This window comes from Candoia aspera, chromosome 5 (assembly GCF_035149785.1).
Source record: "Candoia aspera isolate rCanAsp1 chromosome 5, rCanAsp1.hap2, whole genome shotgun sequence".
NCBI classification, from domain to species: domain Eukaryota; kingdom Metazoa; phylum Chordata; class Lepidosauria; order Squamata; family Boidae; genus Candoia; species Candoia aspera.
In genome coordinates, this window is record NC_086157.1 from 37,670,290 (window position 1) to 37,690,675 (window position 20,386).

The window sequence follows — 20,386 nt, forward strand, 5'->3', positions numbered from 1 at the left end:
CACCACATATAGCCATTTTATACATTATATAGTAAAACCAGGAACTTAGAACTGTAAGTTTTTAAAAGCATTCACCTGATCTGACAGAAATCTCATTTGCCATCTCTGAAATCACACTCAAACTGGATTGTCAAAGAAAACAACAAGAACGAGAAAGACTGAAAATACTGAAAATTAGCAGTAGCAGCTTCCAAATATTTCAGATTCTAGGAAAGCCACAGTGGAATCTGGAACCATATAAATCAATGCATCATCAATTCAAAGAATTCTCATGGGAACTTTCTGAAAAATATAATCTGTACTTCTTAATTGCTTCATGCTAACTCAGGTATATTAACCCTATATTGTTAGTTAGGCATATGTTGTAGAATGCTTCTTTCCTAATTAACATTTAAAATTCTTCTTCATTCCCTAACTAATTAGGCTCAGGCTGGGATTTGCCTTATATGTCTACGACAAACATTTACATCCTATTTCCAGGCTTCATTAGTGTGCTTTCACAGCAGAGCAAATAACAGTTTTGTATAGAGGTGGACGCTTAAATGTCATCATAATAATACCAACTATGAGTCATTCAGCACAATCAGTTTGTGTGTGAATGTGTGTTTATTTTAGAATGCTTAGAATGTGCAGTTGCTTTGCATTTGTTTTGTACAGTACAAATTCTATCAGCTTTAAACAATGCAAGACAATATTCTGAATTTCACCAATCAATGCCTGGGTGCCTCTCTGTATGAATTCCACCACTAGTACTGTCTATGTACTAAGCAATTGCTTTAGTGTTCTCTGTCCAAAATTAAACTCTCATTTTGCTGATATAAAAATATTTAAGTTTTTTTTTTTTTTACATCTATGGACTGTCAGTTCAGGGCTATATGGTTTTTACTTAAGTAATAGCTGGCTGTTATGGGATGCTTTTTTTTAGCGACATCTGCCTAGTTCTGACTTTGCTGTCCCTTTGGTTCCAAACAAGAGTCCTTTTTCTTCTTACTATCTGGGACAAATTTCTAATTTTGGTATGACACAACAATGCATCTGCAAATCTATCTCATGTTGAAAGCGCTAAATCAGTGGGTTCACCATCTTTTTTTTTTTTTGTAAGAAGCTTGTCTCATATAATTGTTTTCATATGATGTTACAACTGGTTGTCATCTCCTGAAGGGTCATTAGGAAAGTGGGTGTCAGCCTTTTGAGGTAGACCCAATCAGTGAACTGATGCCACAAGAATGCTGGAATTCTACTTTATTGATACAGGCTAAAGTAACAGAATCTTGAAAGCCTGACTGTATTTCCCCTTCCCTCTCCTCCCTCTTATACCCCAGGGAGGTAAGGCAGAGTAAATTTGAGTTTCTTTTTAATGCTTTCTTCATTTCCTGGGTTTAAAATATGTTTTATAGTTTCAGAAACTGCATAGTTTCTCCAAGGTCATCCCTGTGGCTCTCCACAATTTTGGAACTAACATGAGTTCATAGATGCATGAATATTATTTCATAGTATCAATTAAGATTTTAGAGGATCAAAACAAATTGTAGAAAGTCCTGTAATGTTGTGTCCAAATAGGTAATCCCAATCCTTTGGATCTGGAAAATGGTTACACCACAGTGGGAAAATACACAGTGTCCATGATCAATCCATTTTGAGACCAATCAGCATTTTTTAAAAATCTGAAACTTCCACTCCACTCAACACATAACTGACCAAATCAGTAAAAAACGTTTCTTACATTATTTTGTCTGCAATACTTTAGCAAGGATAAAGCATCTTGTAGCAGTTTCTGAAACGATCTTGTGAAGTATTTTATTTCATTCATTCATTCATATTCCCATTTTAGAAATTGTGATGGAGGCTAAAGAGCTGACCCAAAACCACAGAGAAAATGTATGTGTTCGAAGAATTTTGAATAAATGTGCATGATTTAAGTCTGGTGTTGCATGTATATTGCCTCTCCAATTATAGCAGCACTCATTATTTGTCAACCATACAAATTTCACAGCACAGCTATACGATCCAGCTTTGACTGGACGCCATGAGAAAAGGATAACCTGTCTCTTCCTAATGCAACTGTTCTGAACCAAGTGGGAAAGAAGGTGGTAGGAAGTGTGTTAGAACTGCAGCGAGACAGATTTTGGCTAAAGCCTCCATGTGAAATATTTATCTAGAGACTGAATGGCTGTCTTGCAGATATTGGACACTGCAGACCCAGAAAGCTGGAGAAGATGACATTCCAGGTCCCTTCCAAGTTCACAATTTACAATTTTATGAAGGTTTTATCCCTATCGGAGGGCAGGGCAATACATAACTTCTGAGTTAGTGGTTGCATTGTCCCATCTTAGTTTTCATTCAGCACATTATAAAGGAACAAAAATGTAATGTCTTAATAGCTTTGACAAATGTTGGAAGAAATCCTCTGCTGTAGGCCAAGCTAATTAGACAAAACACCTTGTAGCTGCTGAACTCAGCAAACAGGTTAATCCCAGCTTGGAGTAGCTGTATTAAAGTTCCACACCAATTGTAAGTTTATGAATGTATTTCCTTTCTCCCAGTAACATATGCTGACCAAGGATATATCTTTTACATATCTCAGTTTGATACTTAGAGATGCTCACGTGCAGAAAACTGTTAGGAATTTCACCAGAGTCACTTAGCAGCACTAAAGAACGTACTTTAAAAAAAAACTATAATTGTCATCTATTTACTTATTTGGGAACAAAAAAACACTTTCCTCCAGTCCTGGCTGATATAGTTTTTGCTTTAAGACACATCAACTGGCTACTTTCTGAATGAGCAAATCCAATTGCCAAGCTCATTTGAGAAAAGGAATCCCAGTCCTTCTCCAACCATGGAAATTTGATTTTCACCTTCATGAAAGGAAAAAGCCACTACATGCCATTCACTGACAGACTCTGACACTGTTGACAGGAATTCTTACTCATCAGTGAGTGAGCAAATGCACAAACAGGGGGTTTGTGCAACTGCTCTGCAAGCATTAACATGAGAGTGAAACTGAAGGTCCTTGACAACTTCTAAACTGAAACACTTGATAGATTTACATACTTCTTTGCATTGCAGAATACCTGTGTGAAGTACAGTATCATTCTTGTCCACAATAAAGAATTTATACCACCTGAGAATTTTCTGACAGGTAAGGCTATCCCCACATTAAGAGTTGCTGGGAGTCAAGCACTGTACAAATTGAATGAATGAATGAATAAATAAAGGGGTAAAATGTTTGACAGCTAAGATTTACAGCCAACGTCTGGCATAAAGCCTGACAGCTATAACATTTAGCTTCAATCCTTGCAAATTTTGGCTAATAACACAGAAGAAAGATTAGTTGACTCTATGGGTCCAGTAAAATACAACCTTACCCTGAAGAGGTAACTTTACAGCATTATTTCCAGTCCTGGTTGCTGACAGATCTATTTGGATTACAATTTCCAGAATTTCCAACCTACAAGGCATCCGCTTTCGGAAGACTGCTCTAAATGCCTTGTCTGAATCCAAAAGACAGCCATAAATTTTATTTATTTATTTTCTATCCCGCCTTTATTATTTTTATAAACAAGGCAGCAAACATACCTAATACTCCTTCCTCCTTTTTCTTCCCCCACAACAACATCCCTGTGAGTTGAGTTGAGTTGGGCTGAGAGGGTGTGACTGGCCCAAGGTCATCTAGCTGGCTTTCATGCCTAAGGCGGGACTAGAACTCTCAGTCTCCTGGTTTTTGGCCCGTTGCCTTAAACACTAGACCATAAATGCATGGAATTGGCCAGTATTTCTTCTTTAGCAATGTATTCAAACAAGTAATAAGAATTCCAGGATATGCTGGACACAATTGATTAGATGCTGGGAAAAGCCACCCTGGCTAATATGTTAAAAAAAAAATCAACATACTGGACTAATTCCATTACTGCAGCTGTCTCTGAGAAGTAACAGATGAACTAAGGGAACCGTGCCAACACTCATGCCTCAGTAGCTTTCATTCCTACTCAAAGGGTGAAGGAAGAGGAACCCAGTAAGTGGAACTTCATGGGAAAAGTGAACATATGTCCAGTTTTTTTTAAAGCCCCCCTCCCCCCCCTTTTTTTTTCCCAAAGGCAAGCTAGTCCATTTCTGGGAAGAAATCTTGAAACTGCCCTTCAACAGTTACCATGACGTAGCTATCGGATTGAAAAGGTCCTCACATAATGGGGACATATGTGTTTCTAAATTTGTATTTACACAGATATAAATGCAAAGCCCCAAATTATGCAACTCGGAAGCTGCTTTTTCCTTCCTTTTTTAATAATGTATTTTCCTTTTTCATGTGCACATCACACCCTAATCATGGGATTAAGTATTGGCATTACTGCTTTGGCTCAGACATTCATGTCTTTCACATACCGCACACTTTGGCTCCTTCACACAAAAATGTTCAAATTCAGGCGGGGCTCAGTGTTTCTCCTTTGTCACCCAATATGCCCTCTAAACACTTACCCTCTCTCCTTGTACTCAACTTGCAGTAAATGTTTCTAGCTTTCTTTGAGAAAAGAGCCTGTGAAATAAGAACCGGTGTGTTTTTGGCATTCTGGCCACCACACCCACACTAATTGCTCATGGAAAGTCTTAGACGAACTGGAAATATTTTGTCAGCCATGCTGCAAAGAACGGCAAGGCTGGTCGATTCCTTACTCACTCCAGTCAAGTTTCATAAGACTGATTTATAGTGTTTTGAAAACTTTAACTGAGGTTGGTGGAAAATATTTATACCCTCGGTTCTCTGCAGTATATAAAAATAAAAGTATCTCCACATTTTTTTTAAAGAGCAAAAACAAAAACAAAGCACCCACCCACAAAAAATCCTTATTAAGCTTCCAGCTTTTTACTTCATCATGCTCTTAAGCTGAATTGACACATTAGGCTTTAATGTTACAATGGTGTAATATTGTTCCTGAAACCTATTCAGAAGCAGCTTTTCAAGCTATGGCCTGTTCTAGAGTATATGTGGAATACGTGATATCCCCACATTTAAAAGTCTTTCTGGTGATCATCCAGTTCTCTTTACAATAGGAAAAAGCAAACTAACCTGCTGCACTTTGTCTTGATAGTTATTAGCATTTCAGGATTCTGCTGTAATTAAAGATTTCCCTTTTATTAAGAAACTGCAAAAAGTGGGCAATCAGAAATACAGAATTCTATTATTTTGGGTCCTAGACACACTTATATGATCAGGATACTCCAGTCACAAGGCGAAAGGCCGTCATCTTAGGAAGCCCAGATGCCGCAAGGTAGCAGGAGGCTCACTTCATGGCTGCACTAGCAGATGAAAGACCTGCAATCTCTAATACTGCCAGACCACTACCAGTACTTCTGAATTGAAGGAGTGGGGATTGAAATACTTCAATGAAGGTTTTCACCACTTATGTTTTCAAGCATGAACAAGCTGTACTCAGAGAGAAGTTCACTGATACAGATTAGGCAGTCCAGAAAACAGTTCAGTACATACAACACTGGAGAACTGGATCAACTGTAATTATGATTAGTTGAAATAAGTCAACTTGACACTGTAGTTTACGAAGTTGGCCTGCTCCACCAAGCAAATATTATTCATAGGTTGGAGTTCAGACAAAAGGGATTACTGCCACACAGTATCCCATGTGTCCTTCTGCTGCCTAATCCACATAGCCACTATCTTTAATGTCCCACAATCTTGTATGGGAGTGCTGAGCACTCTTGAAAGCAAAAGAAGATGGAAACTACACAGTCCATGGGTTTTAGAATCCAGGCTGGATGTATGATAAAATTTCACTAAAAATAAATAAATAAAAAAAACATTTCTAGCCACTATGGCTACAGAAGTGCCTTTAACAGATAGATAATGCTCTGAAATCCAAGGCATAAAGTGGTGTAGACATATTTCTTTCTCCTTTCCAAGGTAAGCAACCAAAAACTTAGAAAATGCCTGCATATTTTTTTCAGCTGCTATGGTTACAATGCTTGAATTTTCTTGACACCATACTTAAATTTCAAATGCAACCATAGCCTAGAGAAAAGGCTTCTAAAACAATGTAGTCTAATTTGTAAAATGAATTACGCTACAGACTCATAATTATCTGGTCTGTCCTTGACAAAATTATGAAGAGCTACATTTTGCTTAAAATAATATTATGTCCAACATGGCAGCTCATATTAGTTCTACTAACTCCTTGATGAAAGCTAAGCATTTAATACCCAGTAATACAGAGAAATGGGCCACTTCTAATGCCTATCATCTATCCAAGTCTCCTTCATTTCATGTATAGATAACGTCTGACATAGGCAACACAGTGTTTATTTGGATAAGAATTGGCTTTGACTGCATCAGTTCAGATCAGTACTTCCATAGAACAAGACATTTAAAGGACATATTTTGCCCCATGTGTTGGTGTGATTTCTCTGAACTGCATATAATAGAATCTTTTTTATTCCTTTCCAATCCAACAGAATGTTGGAAAGAGATCATGTAGGAAAATTTAGGACTTGGTCCATCAATCCATCTGTCTGTCAGCATAATAATTCTCCATAACCAAACTGGATCAAATTTGGTATGGAAGAAGAAGTTGGCCAAAAAAAAAAAAGATTAAGTTATAAAATGGGCTGGATCTGATAGGGAACTGCAGACAAAAACATTCAAGAAAAAAATCATCAGTGCATCCCTATGGGAGAGGCAGCTGAGCAGCAGTTTCGAATGCTGCCATCTGCTCCACACAATATATAAACGTATTATGTACATACTTACAAGGCTTATAGGTTGCTCCAATCTGCCAACTCTGAGCAGTGTACAACTCCCCAATATGTAATTGGGATTAAAATCATACAATCAGTTCAAAACAACACCTAGAAGTATTCTGTGGAACCCAGAGTTGCAACTGAAAACATTAACAGCAATAAAAGGAAATCCAATCTCCCAGCCAAGAGGCAGTAAAAGTAATCTAGTTTCCCTGGCTTGATGGAATAACCAGGTTTTCACCAATTTTCTAAAAGTGAAAAGGGAAGGGGCTGATTGCGCATCAGGCAGAGTGTTATTCTAGAGGAAAGAAGCAGTGACTGAAAAGGCAGACTTTCACGGCTCCTAAGGATGACAGTCTCTAACTGAGAGAACATATAGTTATCCCACCTTACTAGAACATATCAGGCAGATAGATGCTACAGGAAGAAGGCAGCCCTGCAGATCCCAGGCCCTCCTCTTAATCCCCCTTCCCTTCTGGTGACATGCTCTAGAGCGGAGCTGTTATTGAGGGCTTGGAAAAAATGCCAGAAACCATGATCTGCATGCTTTCTCTACCTTGTTATTCTTTCCACCCCAAGAGAATTTTTTCCAACTCAACCCATATTATTCTTTCCAACCCAGCTCTCACATGACCCAGATTGGAGTATAGGCATATACCTATACTCCCCAAAGCACACATACTTCCAAAAACACACAGAAGCAATCCAACCGGAGGACAGAAGCGCATGCACACAGAGGCAACACCTGTTCACCTACCCTTACAGACACACACACACACCGGCAACACATATGCCTAGACCCTTAGTTCCAGGAGGGGGAGAAGTGCACACCCACACTCACATACACCCATGGTCTCTCACCACATAGCATAAAATACAGGCATCTCTGGTAAAGGGAATGGAGAGAATGCCTATCAGCTTAGTCCAAGCAGATCCCTCTTGTAAATCTGTCAATGGCCATTCCTCAGGCTCAAATACATAAGGAGCTAACAGTCTGATCAAAGTCTCTTTCAGACATGGGATGAAATGCGTATCTTGTAAAGGTTGCTTTCAAAAATGCGGCTTTGTTCATTAAACTGAATCTTTTGCTCTATTGCTTATTATGGCTATATACTGGCTCCTCCACAACACACAAAGGCAGTAATAATGCATATTTATTTATTTATTTATTTGTTTATTTATTTGGTTGTTTTTTTAAAATGTTCCTCATATTTATAAAAGAAGTTTAAAAACTATCTAAGAGCTGATTGTTGTCCTTGTAAAATGAAACCTTTTCCAAATGCTACCTTGTGAAAATTCTATTATTCTGTTATTTATTTGTTTGTTTTCTAGCCTGCCTTTATTATTTTTATAAATAATTCAAGACTGCGAACATTCCTAATACTCCTTCCTCCTCCTCTTTTCCCCACAACAGCAACCCTGTGAGGTGAGCTGGGCTGAGAGAGAGTGACTGGCCCAAGGTCACCCAGCCAGCTTTCATGCTTAAGGTGGGACTAGAGCTCACAGTCTCCTGGTTTCTAGCCCAGCACCTTAACCACTAGATCAAATGCATAGATAACACAGTGGCAATTAAGTTTTTCTTTTACATTCACCTTTTTTTTGCACAGAATCTTTTACCAGTTATGAAAGGTAAATTCAGCTGCCCAGCAAGAGTACTTCAAAATCTACTGGGACTAAGAAGATAAATTGCAAGTAGACATATACTTAATCCCCCTCTGATTCATGGTGCTCCCTCTTATTTGAAAATCTACAACATGAAAGTTGTACAAAATATTTATACATTACTGTGAGATTTTACAGAGCCTGGAGAACATGCAGTACAATTTATGAAATTAAAACTCTGCATGTACCACATGACTGACCTCTTTCACAAGTTTAAATGTCAATATGGGAGTAGTAAATAAAACAAAAAACATTACTATCGAAATCAAGTGTGTTTCTGACAGAGAAACTATAGTAGAATTCCAGCAATACAGTGAAACAAGTATCTCCAAAGAGCCTATAAATTAATCAACAAAATCAAGACAGGCCCCAAACCAAAAAGATTTCACTTCACTAAGTGCAAATTTATTTACCAGAGATTTCTTTTCACCAAAAAATTACTATGGTTCTTTGTTCTGACTGGCTTTTGCTGAAAAGTGAAGAATCTTTGGTTCAACAAAACACTTGCTATGGCAAGCTCCATCCTTTTGTATGTCTCATGATGTGGCATGTAAATGGGTAAGGACTGGAGTTTGCAGTACAATGTTTCAATACATGTTTTGTTATTTGTCCCTCTTTCTCCTCCTACTGATGTCCATGGTTCACCATGCATCCTGGAAGACTGTCAATCACCTGGGTATATATCAAAAACATTCACAAAAAATCTTTGTTTGATAAGTCTTTGCTTGAACTTTCCAACAAATGGAACGGCATTATCTCAACAATTCTTAAATAGCCTTTTAATTCAGGTCAATATTATTATGTACAGTACATACTGCAAATGAAAATGTAAAGGCTAAAGTAAAGCAGCTGGATGAAAGATCTGAATATTAGCATGGGGCCAGGTTATCTGAGGTTATCTGCCTCTCCCCGATTACATCAGCCAGTCCCATTAGATCTGGCAGGGAAGGCATGTTACGGGTTCTATCAGCCAGGGACTTGCATTTGGTGGGTCTCAGGAGGTGGGCCTTCTCTGCTGTGGCTCCCTCCTGGAACATTCTCCCCGCTGAAATTAGGCTCGCTCCTTCCCTGCTATTGTTCAGGAAGTCTCTCAAGACTTGGTTATGTCATCAGGCCTGGGGCTCCCAGGGAAGCAGAGGCATTCTTAGATGGCTCCACTGTGATTGATATTCTTGCGCTCTCTCTGGGGTTTTATATTTTAAAAATTTTGATAATGTTTTAATGTTTTATTTTAATAATTATTTTATATCTTTTTATAATGATTGTTTTTATCTATTTGCTGTTTTAACTCATTGTTGTACACTTCCCAGAGTCGCTTTGTGTGAGATGGGTGGCCATACAAATATGATAAATAAATAAATAAAATCTGTTTGACTGCAGACTATAACTTACAGCACATTTGACATTATTTTTATTAAGAAGCAAGCAATAGTGATACCAAAGTGAAAAGGAACTCCATATCTACTGCATACTGGAAGACATTATATGGGAATGATAGAGACATGGAGCTTTGAAGTTCAACAGTTGAGGGCCCCTAACGATGCCAAGTGTAGGCTGACATCATGGTTCACATCTACAAGGTATTCTACCACCTTGTATGCTCTCTATTAAAAGTACTGGATCCCTTTCCTCTTTGAGCACTATTCAGTGGCATTTAGTTTCATATCTTCCCTGAACCAGCTCTTCAAAGCTGTTTCAAGAAATTTATTATGGCTCTTATTTCTAAAAGTGCTCAATACGCCCTGGACACTGTTCAAAAAGTCCAGCCTGCAGGTTCAAAAACATACCACAAAAAGAGGAGGAGTCAGAGGGGAAGGAAAAACTCTGCACAAGTTCAGAAAAAAATGCAAGGAAAAAAAAGCAGCCAAAGAACACAATAACTAACCTAGGAAAAGCAAGGAACATAAATACACAGAAAAGGCAAGGCAACAGAGGTTTTATTTAATGTTTTTCTGAACAGATATTAAGAGGAAACCAGGAGATATTTGCAGCGAGAGAGCCTCACTGTTAAAGAGGCCTATTAAAAAAAAAAAAAAAGCACAGCCCATTAGTGTTTTTGTGGTGACAAGGTCCAGAGAGCAAAGGGAATGATCCAATGTGAATAAGGCTATATCACATACATGGGGAAGGCAGGGATTTTCTGATACTTCTTGGGAAGTTTTTATTTTTCACATATGACCTAAGTCTCTTATATATACTGTTTACATAGTTATTATACTCTTCCTGTGGGTTCATAGGATTTGATGAATGACACCGTCCACTTTTCCCTTGCCTCCTGAAGGCTGCCTCTTGACTTCTAAAATGATCTTGGAAAAAGAACTTTTCTATACATTACAGCCTAAGGTTTCTCTAAGTGCATATAGCTTTGCAAGCTATATTTTTGCTCAAACATGGCTATTTCTAATCCCTCTACTCTCCATTTACATCCTATTTTAGAGACAAGGACTAAACATATACTATACCATCCTGCCACCTTTCTGTCTTAGACTGGCATAAGATTCTTCCCTGGCTTTGGCTAGTAGAGAGATCCTTTTCAGCTCTTCTGCAAGTCATCTTCTGAGTCTCACCCAACACTTCTCTTCAGCTATCTTCTGATCTGCTCACAAACAAGCGTTCTGTGGTATAATACTACTAAATACAATTTAGGTTTACCAGCTAACATTGTTGTTGTTCAGTTGTTAAGTCATGTCTGACCCTTCGTGACCCCATGGACCATAGCATGCCAGGCCTTCTTGTCCTCCATTGTCTTCTGGAGTTTGCTCAAATTCATGTTAATTGCATTGGTGATGCTATCTAACCATCTCACCCTCTGCTGTCCCCTTCTCCTTTTGCCTTCAGTCTTTCCCAGCATCAGGGTCTTTTCCAGTGAGTCCTCTCTTCGCATTAGGTGGCCAAAGTATTTGAGCTTCAGCTTCAGTATCTGTCCTTCCAATGAACAGTCAGGGTTGATTTCCTGTAGGATTGACTGATTTGACTTCCTTGCAGTCCAAGGGACTCTTAAGATTCTTCTCCAGCATCATAGTTTGAAAGCATCAATTCTTCGGCGCTCAGCCTTCCTTATGGTCCAACTCTCACAGCCATACATCACTACTGGGAAAACCATAGCTTTGATTATATGGACCTTTGTTGGCAAGGTGATGTCTCTGCTTTTTAATATGCTGCCTAGGTTTGCCGCAATATTATCAGCTTATATTACTGTTTACCAAAACAATATGCTTTTCAACAGCATAACACCATCTTTCATTGTGACAGCCATCATACCTCTTCCATCCAAGGTCTCCCTCCAGTTTATCCTCCCAGAGTTCTCGCTTGTTTTTAAAGATTGCACCTCTGATGGATTCTTAATAGCCTCTAATAGCCTCCTCTTCTCCAATGGGAACTCAGCTATCTATTCTATCCTCAGCTTTTACTTATCTGCTCACTAAAACAAAGTGTGTTTGGGTAGCTATGTGGATATATGAACAGCCAAAAGGAAGCCATGGCTGAAGGCAGGCTATCACAGGGGTACTTTATCATCAATTTTCAGATAGGCCTTGGGGAATTGCAAAAGAATGAATTATTGCTTTAGTTCAGAAGACCAGCTGGTTTGGAATCCATGACATTCCGAAAAACAAGCAAATGAACAAAAGGAACCCCAAAATATTCAACCAGATGACATCAGTGTTGGTTTCAGACTGTCCCATGGTATGACAATTTAAAAACAAAGAAGAACCTAACTAACCCATATTGGCCAGCTTCACACACACCATTCTAAGCCATAATGTAGCTTGTTTGGTTTGGTTTAGGGTGATATGTGAGCCCAGCCATTACTGTTCATATACCAATACTGATGACTTAATATTATGTATAAACCAGGCTACCACAGCTAGTTAAGCAAATCATGGTTAAATAAACCATAGTTTAGCATGTGTGAATCCAGAATATATTTCACTGTAGAAAAATAAAAACACTGCTGTTGGGTAGGTTCTTTTCCAAAGAAAATGCATTATGGTAGATTAGATGATTCCTTGCTAGAGTTTAATTTTCATCTTTCATTTTCATACTACACAGTCAGTTATAGAGAATAAATGATTAGTTTTTATTTCCAGTAATTTTCCTTAGTCAGCTTTTGCTCAGTAACTTTCAAATAGCTAGTTAATGTTTTATTGATGACCATATCTGGTATGAGTCAGATAATACTTGTTTTTAAATGATTAATTCATTATTTTTCCATGGCCATATAAGCATATTATTTATTAATGTCATATCTTTAAAGATCATTTACCCAATGTACAATCCAAGATTATTTATTTTTTAAAAGCTGTATTATTATGGATCCATGTGTGTAATATTATATCTGTTTTGGTAAATGCATAAATATCACATTTTCTAATGAGATCTTGAATCTCAATTACCTGTATCAATCTAAGTTTCTGGGACTTCATGACATGTGATAGACCATATGACTAAGCATAAAAAGGTTTCCCTTGCACAATCGTGTCCAACATTAGGGGGCGGTGCTCATCTCCGTTTCATGGCTGAAGAGCCAGTGTTGTCTGAAGACACTTCCGCAGTCACGTGGCCAGCATGACAGTCACTGAATGCTGTTACCTTCCCGCAAAGCGGTACCTATTTATCTACTTGCTTTTGCATGCTTTCGAATTGCTAGGTTGGCAAGAGATGGGGCGAGTGTGGGAGCTTGCTCCATCACGCAGCGCTCGGGTCTTGAACTGCTGAACTTGCAACCTTCTGATTGACAAGCTTGGCGTCTTAACCACTGAGCCATCGCACCCCCTATATGACTAAGCATACTTGCTCTAAATGGAGACTCTCCTTTTATTTTCTTCACAGACTAAAATCCCTGTTTAATAACCATAACCACATACAAGACAGAAATACCTTTTCTAATGCTACCCCAGCTTTCAAATATTGATTTTATTGACTGCATTAATTTTAACAGGTCATTTATTTTAAAGTAACGAAAATCCTCATACTAAACAAAATTAGCAGAACTGTCATTTTGTAGATTAGATCTTCACTTAGAAAGTGTTATCACAAGCTGAAGTGTTTCATGATCAGATAATAATAAATCTTGGCTACAAAATCAGAATCAAAGACAAAGATCTCATATGGACATGTGATAGCAACATATCAGATAAGGTAGCAGATATTTGGGGCTAGAATATGGCTTCTCATATTTTATGACTGCTGTATTTTTCCATGTATTTTGATGCTAGATTTTCTTAACCTACATTTCAAAATTATTTGAAATCATGCATTCAAGGGGCATGTATGACAACTCCTTCTTGGTATCTAACCTGCAAATTTTGTTTGTTTCCTGTGGAAGATACTGATAGAACATGAATACTAATTTAGGATTCACGATTTGTCCACCGCAGTAACTCCCAAACCATGGGTCATAAGAGAAGATAATTGCTATGAAAAACAAATTCATTAAATAAAGGATTCTGTGATTTCCAAAATTTTCATCTCTAGAGGAGGCTGCCTACTGCACCTAGGCTTCCCTCTTCCCTCTCAGGGAACATGCTTGTTTGCAACCTGAAATGAACTAGATTCATTTCAGGAGAGAGAGAGAGAGAGAATCTGTGCCCCCCTGTATGCCTCCAGTTCCCATCAGGCCCAGATAGCATGGGCACTCATCAGGCTTAATGGGAGTCAAGGGTTCAACAATTCTGGTGGGCCACAGCTGACTACTCTTGTATAAAATCAAAAGGGTATATCTTATTTAAATTCAGAGGAAAAGACTGCTTCAGCTATAAAAAGATACACCAGTCTCAAGGAAACCTATTGCAGATAGTCAAGAATTGAGACTATTATCCAATGCAGATTCCTTGGGAGTAAGCCCATTTAATTTACTGAGATTTTGTTCTGAATAAATAGAAATAGATTAGCACTCCACAGGATTTTGGTAATGGTTGCAAGAGTAATGACTAACAGATGATAGATTTGGAAAGTGAACAACTTTATTAAATTTCATGCCTGAACTACAAGTTTCCTTCCTTTGTCATCCCCTGTGGGTGACATGTGAAAATTGTTTGGCCACAGCTTCTTTCAATAGGGATAAGGTTTTGTGATGACTGTGTTTTATTCCTCCTGCCCTGGGTTGAGCAGATGATCAGTTTATAAGCTAAGTCTACATCTGATCCTTGGCCTGATTTCAAAAGCCTTCTGCATGCAGGTGAAAGAGAAGAACTTTTAGAAAGGGAAAATAGATGGTATAATAAGAAAAAAGAATGGGTGTGCCTGACCACTTTTGATTCAGAGTGAGCACCCACTGCTCACTTCACATTTCCCAATTAGCATGCGGTCTCAAATATTATTTCAAGGGGAATGCTGCTACAGAAAGACAAAAAAAGTTCTCCAGCATATCTGCAGCATATTTTCCCTGCCTGTGTGTGTATTGATTTATTTACTTATTGCCATTTTAAGCCTGCTTTTCACTAAAAGTAATCTCAAAGCTGCAGAAAATAAAATAAACCAATAATGCACTACAAAATTGAAAAGTTACAAGACAACAAAAGATGAAACAATTTTTTACTGTCACGCTCTGTGAGATGGTCAGCTATATAAATATGACAAATAAACAAATAAATAAAACCATCCAAAATGTCAAAGATTAATACCTTAAAACTGGAGTGTGACAATCACAAGAGAAAGGCAGTCAATGACACAGCACTATGGATTTTAGCTTTTGGTTTAGGAAACAAGTTGGCTGTGTCCAGACTGAAAACTCATCTGATTCAGTGAACAGGATGACTGGGATACCTATATGGCAGCCTCCATCCCTTGGGTGCCCTGTAACAAACACGTACACAGACCTTCACCTTCACCATGCAAGGCAAGTGTGTAAGGGATAAGGCACTCCATTAAATATCCAAGGTCCAAGCTATATAGAGCTTTATATGTTAAGACAAGGCCATTGAGTTTGGCCCAATAGCTCATTTAAAATACCCACTAGAATTCCACTGGTTAGATAGGAGGCCATGTAAAATAGGTAGGTAGGTAGGTAGAATAGGTGTAATGTGCTGACAGCACCATGCTTCTTCAGGACTCTTGCCACACCTTTTGCATCAGCTATAACTTCTAAATTGAATTCAAAGGCCTCTCTTTTGTGTACTGGTCATACCAGTGCACTTGGTGCTATAAACTTAGCCTTTATGATGAGCTCCGCACTTAGCAGCTACCAACATCTTCATGAAAATCAAAATATGGAGCATCCATCTTTTATTTTTCAGAACAAACAGAAGTTCTCTCCCATAAATAGGATTAATGAACAGCTGACCTACTTTAAACTTTAAAAAAGTACAGTAAACATGTTAACTTACCAGCTCCAAAAATCCTCTCACAACTTGTCTCTGTTTCAGGTTGGTTTCTCCATCCAGATTAGCAGTTTCTATGTGACACAAGCCATCAGGATCACTTGAACAAAGCAGCAATATGTCTGCAGGTATGATCTCATTACAGCGAAGCTGGATGAAGTCTCCAACTTTTACTTCTTTCCAGTATCTTGTGGTGTATTTACTTTCATTCCTGTAAGAAATATTTAGGATAAAAATGTGACATCACTCCTGAGAACAGCACCAAGAAATAAAATGGCAGGATAAGTTAATATATGTTTGTGGCAATGAAGCTGCTGGTTCACCAAAAATCTTGTACTCAAAGAATAAAGTTCTCAGAACAAACTGTTCACCAGCAGCTGCTTCTGTGAGAAACAGCAATCATTACCCCTGGGATCAAAACTTAACAATTACTATGGAGATGACTCGCATAGGATCAGAGGCAGATGATGCACAGATTATATCTATGAGAAGGAAATGTAAGGTATATGCTGCCCAGAGCCAGAATATACATAGCAAAGAGTATATTCAAGGTGCTGGTCATCGCCTTTAAAGCTCTACATGTCACAGGGCCAGGTTACTTGCAGGACCGCCTCTCCCTGAGGGTATCTGCCTGTCCTACTAGGTCAGATAGGGTGGGTGTGCTCCAGGTTTCCTTCCTTAAATGTTGCCACCTGATGGGATCTTGGAGGCATGCCTTCTTGGTGGCTGTCCCAGCCCTTCAGAACAGCCTCCCACCTGAGGTCTGAGGGATCCCTACCATTTTTGCCTTATGGAAGACTCTTCCTCCAAGCTTTGGGCTAGGATGGGGGTTGAGCTGGGAGGCTGTTTGGTCTGGTACCTGGTGGGAAGGGTACTTCTGTTTCTATCCCTTTTTTAATGGATCGTTGTGAGCTGCTGTCATGTTCAGACTAAGCACCAGACAGGTTCTCAAAGAATATTCTTTATTAAATAACTGTTTACAATAGTTAAGTCCTTGATATGTGAAGATTTGGTTAGCAAGCCCAAATGGCCCAACTGGATTCAACTGGAACACAAAGGCTGGAGACGACAGTTCTCAAGTGGAACGACACTGACGCGTAATCTGACTCACTGGACCTGGAAAACAGGACTAGGAACAACAGACCGAGATAGACTGAAGACTTGGAGCAGGACTCGAACTCGGAGCAAGGTTGGACTCGGGTGAGGGTTCTGGACTAGGCTGGGAACTATGAACTGAAGACTTGAAGACAAGGGTGGAAACTGGAGCAAGGCTGGACTCGGCTGGAAGCCCCGGACTAGATTGGATTCCCTGGATGGGAGACTTGGAGCAAGGCTTGGTACTTGGAACTAGACTGGACTCGACTGAAAGCCCCAGACTAGGCTTGGAACTCTGGGCTGGAGACTGAGAGCAGACCTTGGAACTTGGCTGGACTTGGCTGGAAGCCCTGGACTAAGCTGGCTCCCAGATCCTGAGCACAATAGGTGTGAAATTCCCGAACACCATGGAGCATACGAAGCCCAGGTGCGTTGGACTGAAGGCAAATGGTGGTGCTAGAACGTCAAGGCTTGTCCACGCGGCTGAGGAAGTCGCAGAGTTTCATGGCTGGAAGCAAGGCACAGGCTGCTGGGCATGGCTGATGCTGATTCCTTGATGATAACAGATGTGAGATTCCTCTTTGGAGTGGAGCTCGAACGCTGGTTCCTCTTCGGCCATAGACCTTGACTCTGACGCCAGTAAGGACTCTTTGTCATGATCACCGTTGCGATGCTTGTGATATTGCAACGGCTTGCATGACAATACAGGGAAATGGGTCCCTGGCGGATTAAGGCAAAGGCAACTATGAAACACAAAGGAAAGCAACAGGTGCAGGAAACTAAGTAACAACTGAGACCGGCGGCGCAGAAGACAGTGATACAAAGTTGCCAACAAGCAATTGACTAAACAACAAGAGAGGCGCGCCCGAGCTGTCAAAGGATTAAGAGCCTGATCGCCTGGCAATGATTCATTACCGTTCAGGAAGGCAATCGAGGCGATGCCCGGGGCGCAGGGGGGCTTAACAACCCCTCACCTGACAGGGGCGGAACCGGTGGGACTCGTGGGACGCACCTGGAATAAGGTGGGGTGGAGCGCTGACCGGCGCGGGCTATTTAAATCCTGTGCCGGCGCACTCCCCTCACTCTCAGCTTTTTAAAGGGCATGCACTCTATTCCTCAATAAAGTCAGAACCTAAGCCTATGCTAGCGTCTGTGTCTTTACTGGATCGCAGGCAGAGCCTGACACTCTTCTTCCGAAGCTGCAGGCTATGAGGATCGGTTGTCTCCGGCAGCTCGCTCTTTGTGCATCTGCCTTTCATCCCGATCTTTGGCGCACTTGGAGTCTCCTGTAGCCAGTCGGGCTGCCTTCTTCTTTTCAGCCCGTCTCTGGCACACACTGATTGGCATATTCAAATCTTTCTCCAGATCTTACCCAATCAGCGTTGTGGATTCTTCCCGCTCTGCTGACTCATGCTGGAGTTTTGTTTCTCCGATTCCAGCCTGACAAGTTTCCAATTCCCCCTCTGACTCAGAAAGTGAAGCTAATTCTGAGTCAGAGGCAAGCTTGGTTCTGACAGCCACCTAGAGTCATTATATGAGAAAGGAGGCCATATAAGCCCAATCAATCAATCAATCGTCATATAACCTGGGGTAGAAGGGAGGAATGGAAAGTGAAATATCGAAATAAGGAAGCATGGCAGGAAAGGTGGAAAAAATTCAGAATCTTGTGGTTTAGAGTCTACTTCATCACATGCATGAATATTATCCTACATTAGCAAGTATGGGGAGGTGCTGTAAGAATGAGTGTTAACAATGAAACAGAAATTAAATGCAAGAACCAAAGATCATATGACAATTACATTAACTTAAATGCTATTGTGTCAGAACAATCTAAAGGCACTGTTAGTGAACCAGAAGACAGAAATGAAACCAGACACAGAACCTGTGTTTGTATAACACTGAACCACAACTCATTTAAGGTTATCAAGTTCTGAAAACCTAAATACTGTGAATTTATTGTTCAGTTTTGTATGAACTCAAAAAAAAAAAAAAGGTCTGCGTGTATGATTCAATACTCCATAGTTATTAACCATAAAAAAGGGAGCACAACCTCTAAATCTCAAGTAGACTTGTTTTTTTGTTTTACTCAAGAAAGCAGGAAGCCCTTTTAGACTCCTTCAGGCTTAGGAGATATTGATTACTGTCTGACTGGGCTGAGCCAATCCAGAGTCAGAATATTTTTCTACTGTGAGATTGAGGTGACATGTCTCACAGAATGGGCAGTGTCTAAGCAGTTCCTAGGCCACCTATTTAATCAGTTATTCAAGGCCACTCATTTTATCAACTGACATTTCCCCCATGTTTTTGATGATGGATCAAACTCACTCTGAAAGATTCCAAAGTCCTTTTTGATTCCTTTTGCATTCTGATATCAGCAGACTCAGCTTAATAGTCAAAGAAAATTAAAGGACTATTGCTGATATATTACTGGGTTTGGACAAGCTCTGTATTTCTTATGTATTTCTAAGTTTAAAAATTCCTCTGCTAAAGAAATTAAACCACTATTTGATCTGTAAACTACATGATGAGAAGCATAGGGATACAAAGTGAAGTGCTGCTGCGGTGACTGAAATACTACCGATTGCAAGTCAGGATGAACACTGAACTCTTGTGAGAAAATTTCACCCAAGTTAAGCAATAGAATAATAGAATTTTATTTTAAGCTTGACAATCATATTTTCTTAAAACATAGCTAAGATTCAAGAAGCCAGTTCTCTCTCAGAAAAGAAATTCCTACAGTTAGCGGTAGTTCAGCAACAGTAAGAAAAGGCAGCAAAGTTCCAGGATATATTTATCTGTTCATATTTCCATAGAAGCATATAGTTTATTCACAAATCACTTATGAAGAACAACAAAACAGGTTCCCGCAATTGCTTTGAGCGTTTCTCTCAATAAGAAATAGAAGTCACACATTTCAGACTTAGGTATATTCTGCTGTTCTCAACCAAAAAAAAAGGGTGGGTGGGAGGGATGGAATATGATACTGAGAACAGGATTTAATTTGTTTGGAGTTGCAGCTTTCAATCATCATCAGCGTCATCAACATCATCATCTGATGATGATTCTAGCCCTTATAACTGCAGAAATAGAGCTGAATATGTTTAATAAACAGTAACTGAATCTCAGAAACAGGGAAAGTGGCTAAATAAGATTTCAACCAATCCTAGATAATATACAAAAGCTGCTGTGTAATAGCAGAATTGTGCAAAAACCGGGGAGACCTCTAATGTTATTAAACATTTATACAAGAAAGATATATCATGATTTACCTGATGCAGAATTTATTCATGGGGGGGGGGAATCTAAATTAGTTCAAAAATTCAGTAAAATATTTGCAATATTTGAAGAATCAATTCATACCTCTCAGCTTTAACTTGCTGTCTGTATAGTTTACATATAATATTATTCTACATCACTGCTTATATTTTCACCCACACACTGTCAGGCTCTGCCTGCTGCTCAAAAAGACACAGAAGCTAATTCTGGAGAAATCAGGTTCCGGTTTTATTCAAGCATAGTATGCATGCCTAGTGAAAAGCTGAGAGTGGAGGGAGCGCGCCGGT

The 20,386-nt window shown here is 39.4% G+C and overlaps 1 protein-coding gene across 1 annotated transcript in view; it reads right to left on the reverse strand.

Annotated features, from left to right (window-relative positions):
* Window positions 1–20,386, reverse strand: part of ATP10A (ATPase phospholipid transporting 10A (putative)) — a 150,366-nt gene that overhangs the window by 67,317 nt on the left and 62,663 nt on the right. Inside the window, exon 2 of the mRNA XM_063305006.1 lies at window positions 15,735–15,939. Coding sequence (XP_063161076.1) covers window positions 15,735–15,939 — 205 coding nt within the window. The remainder of the gene's footprint in view (window positions 1–15,734; window positions 15,940–20,386) is intronic.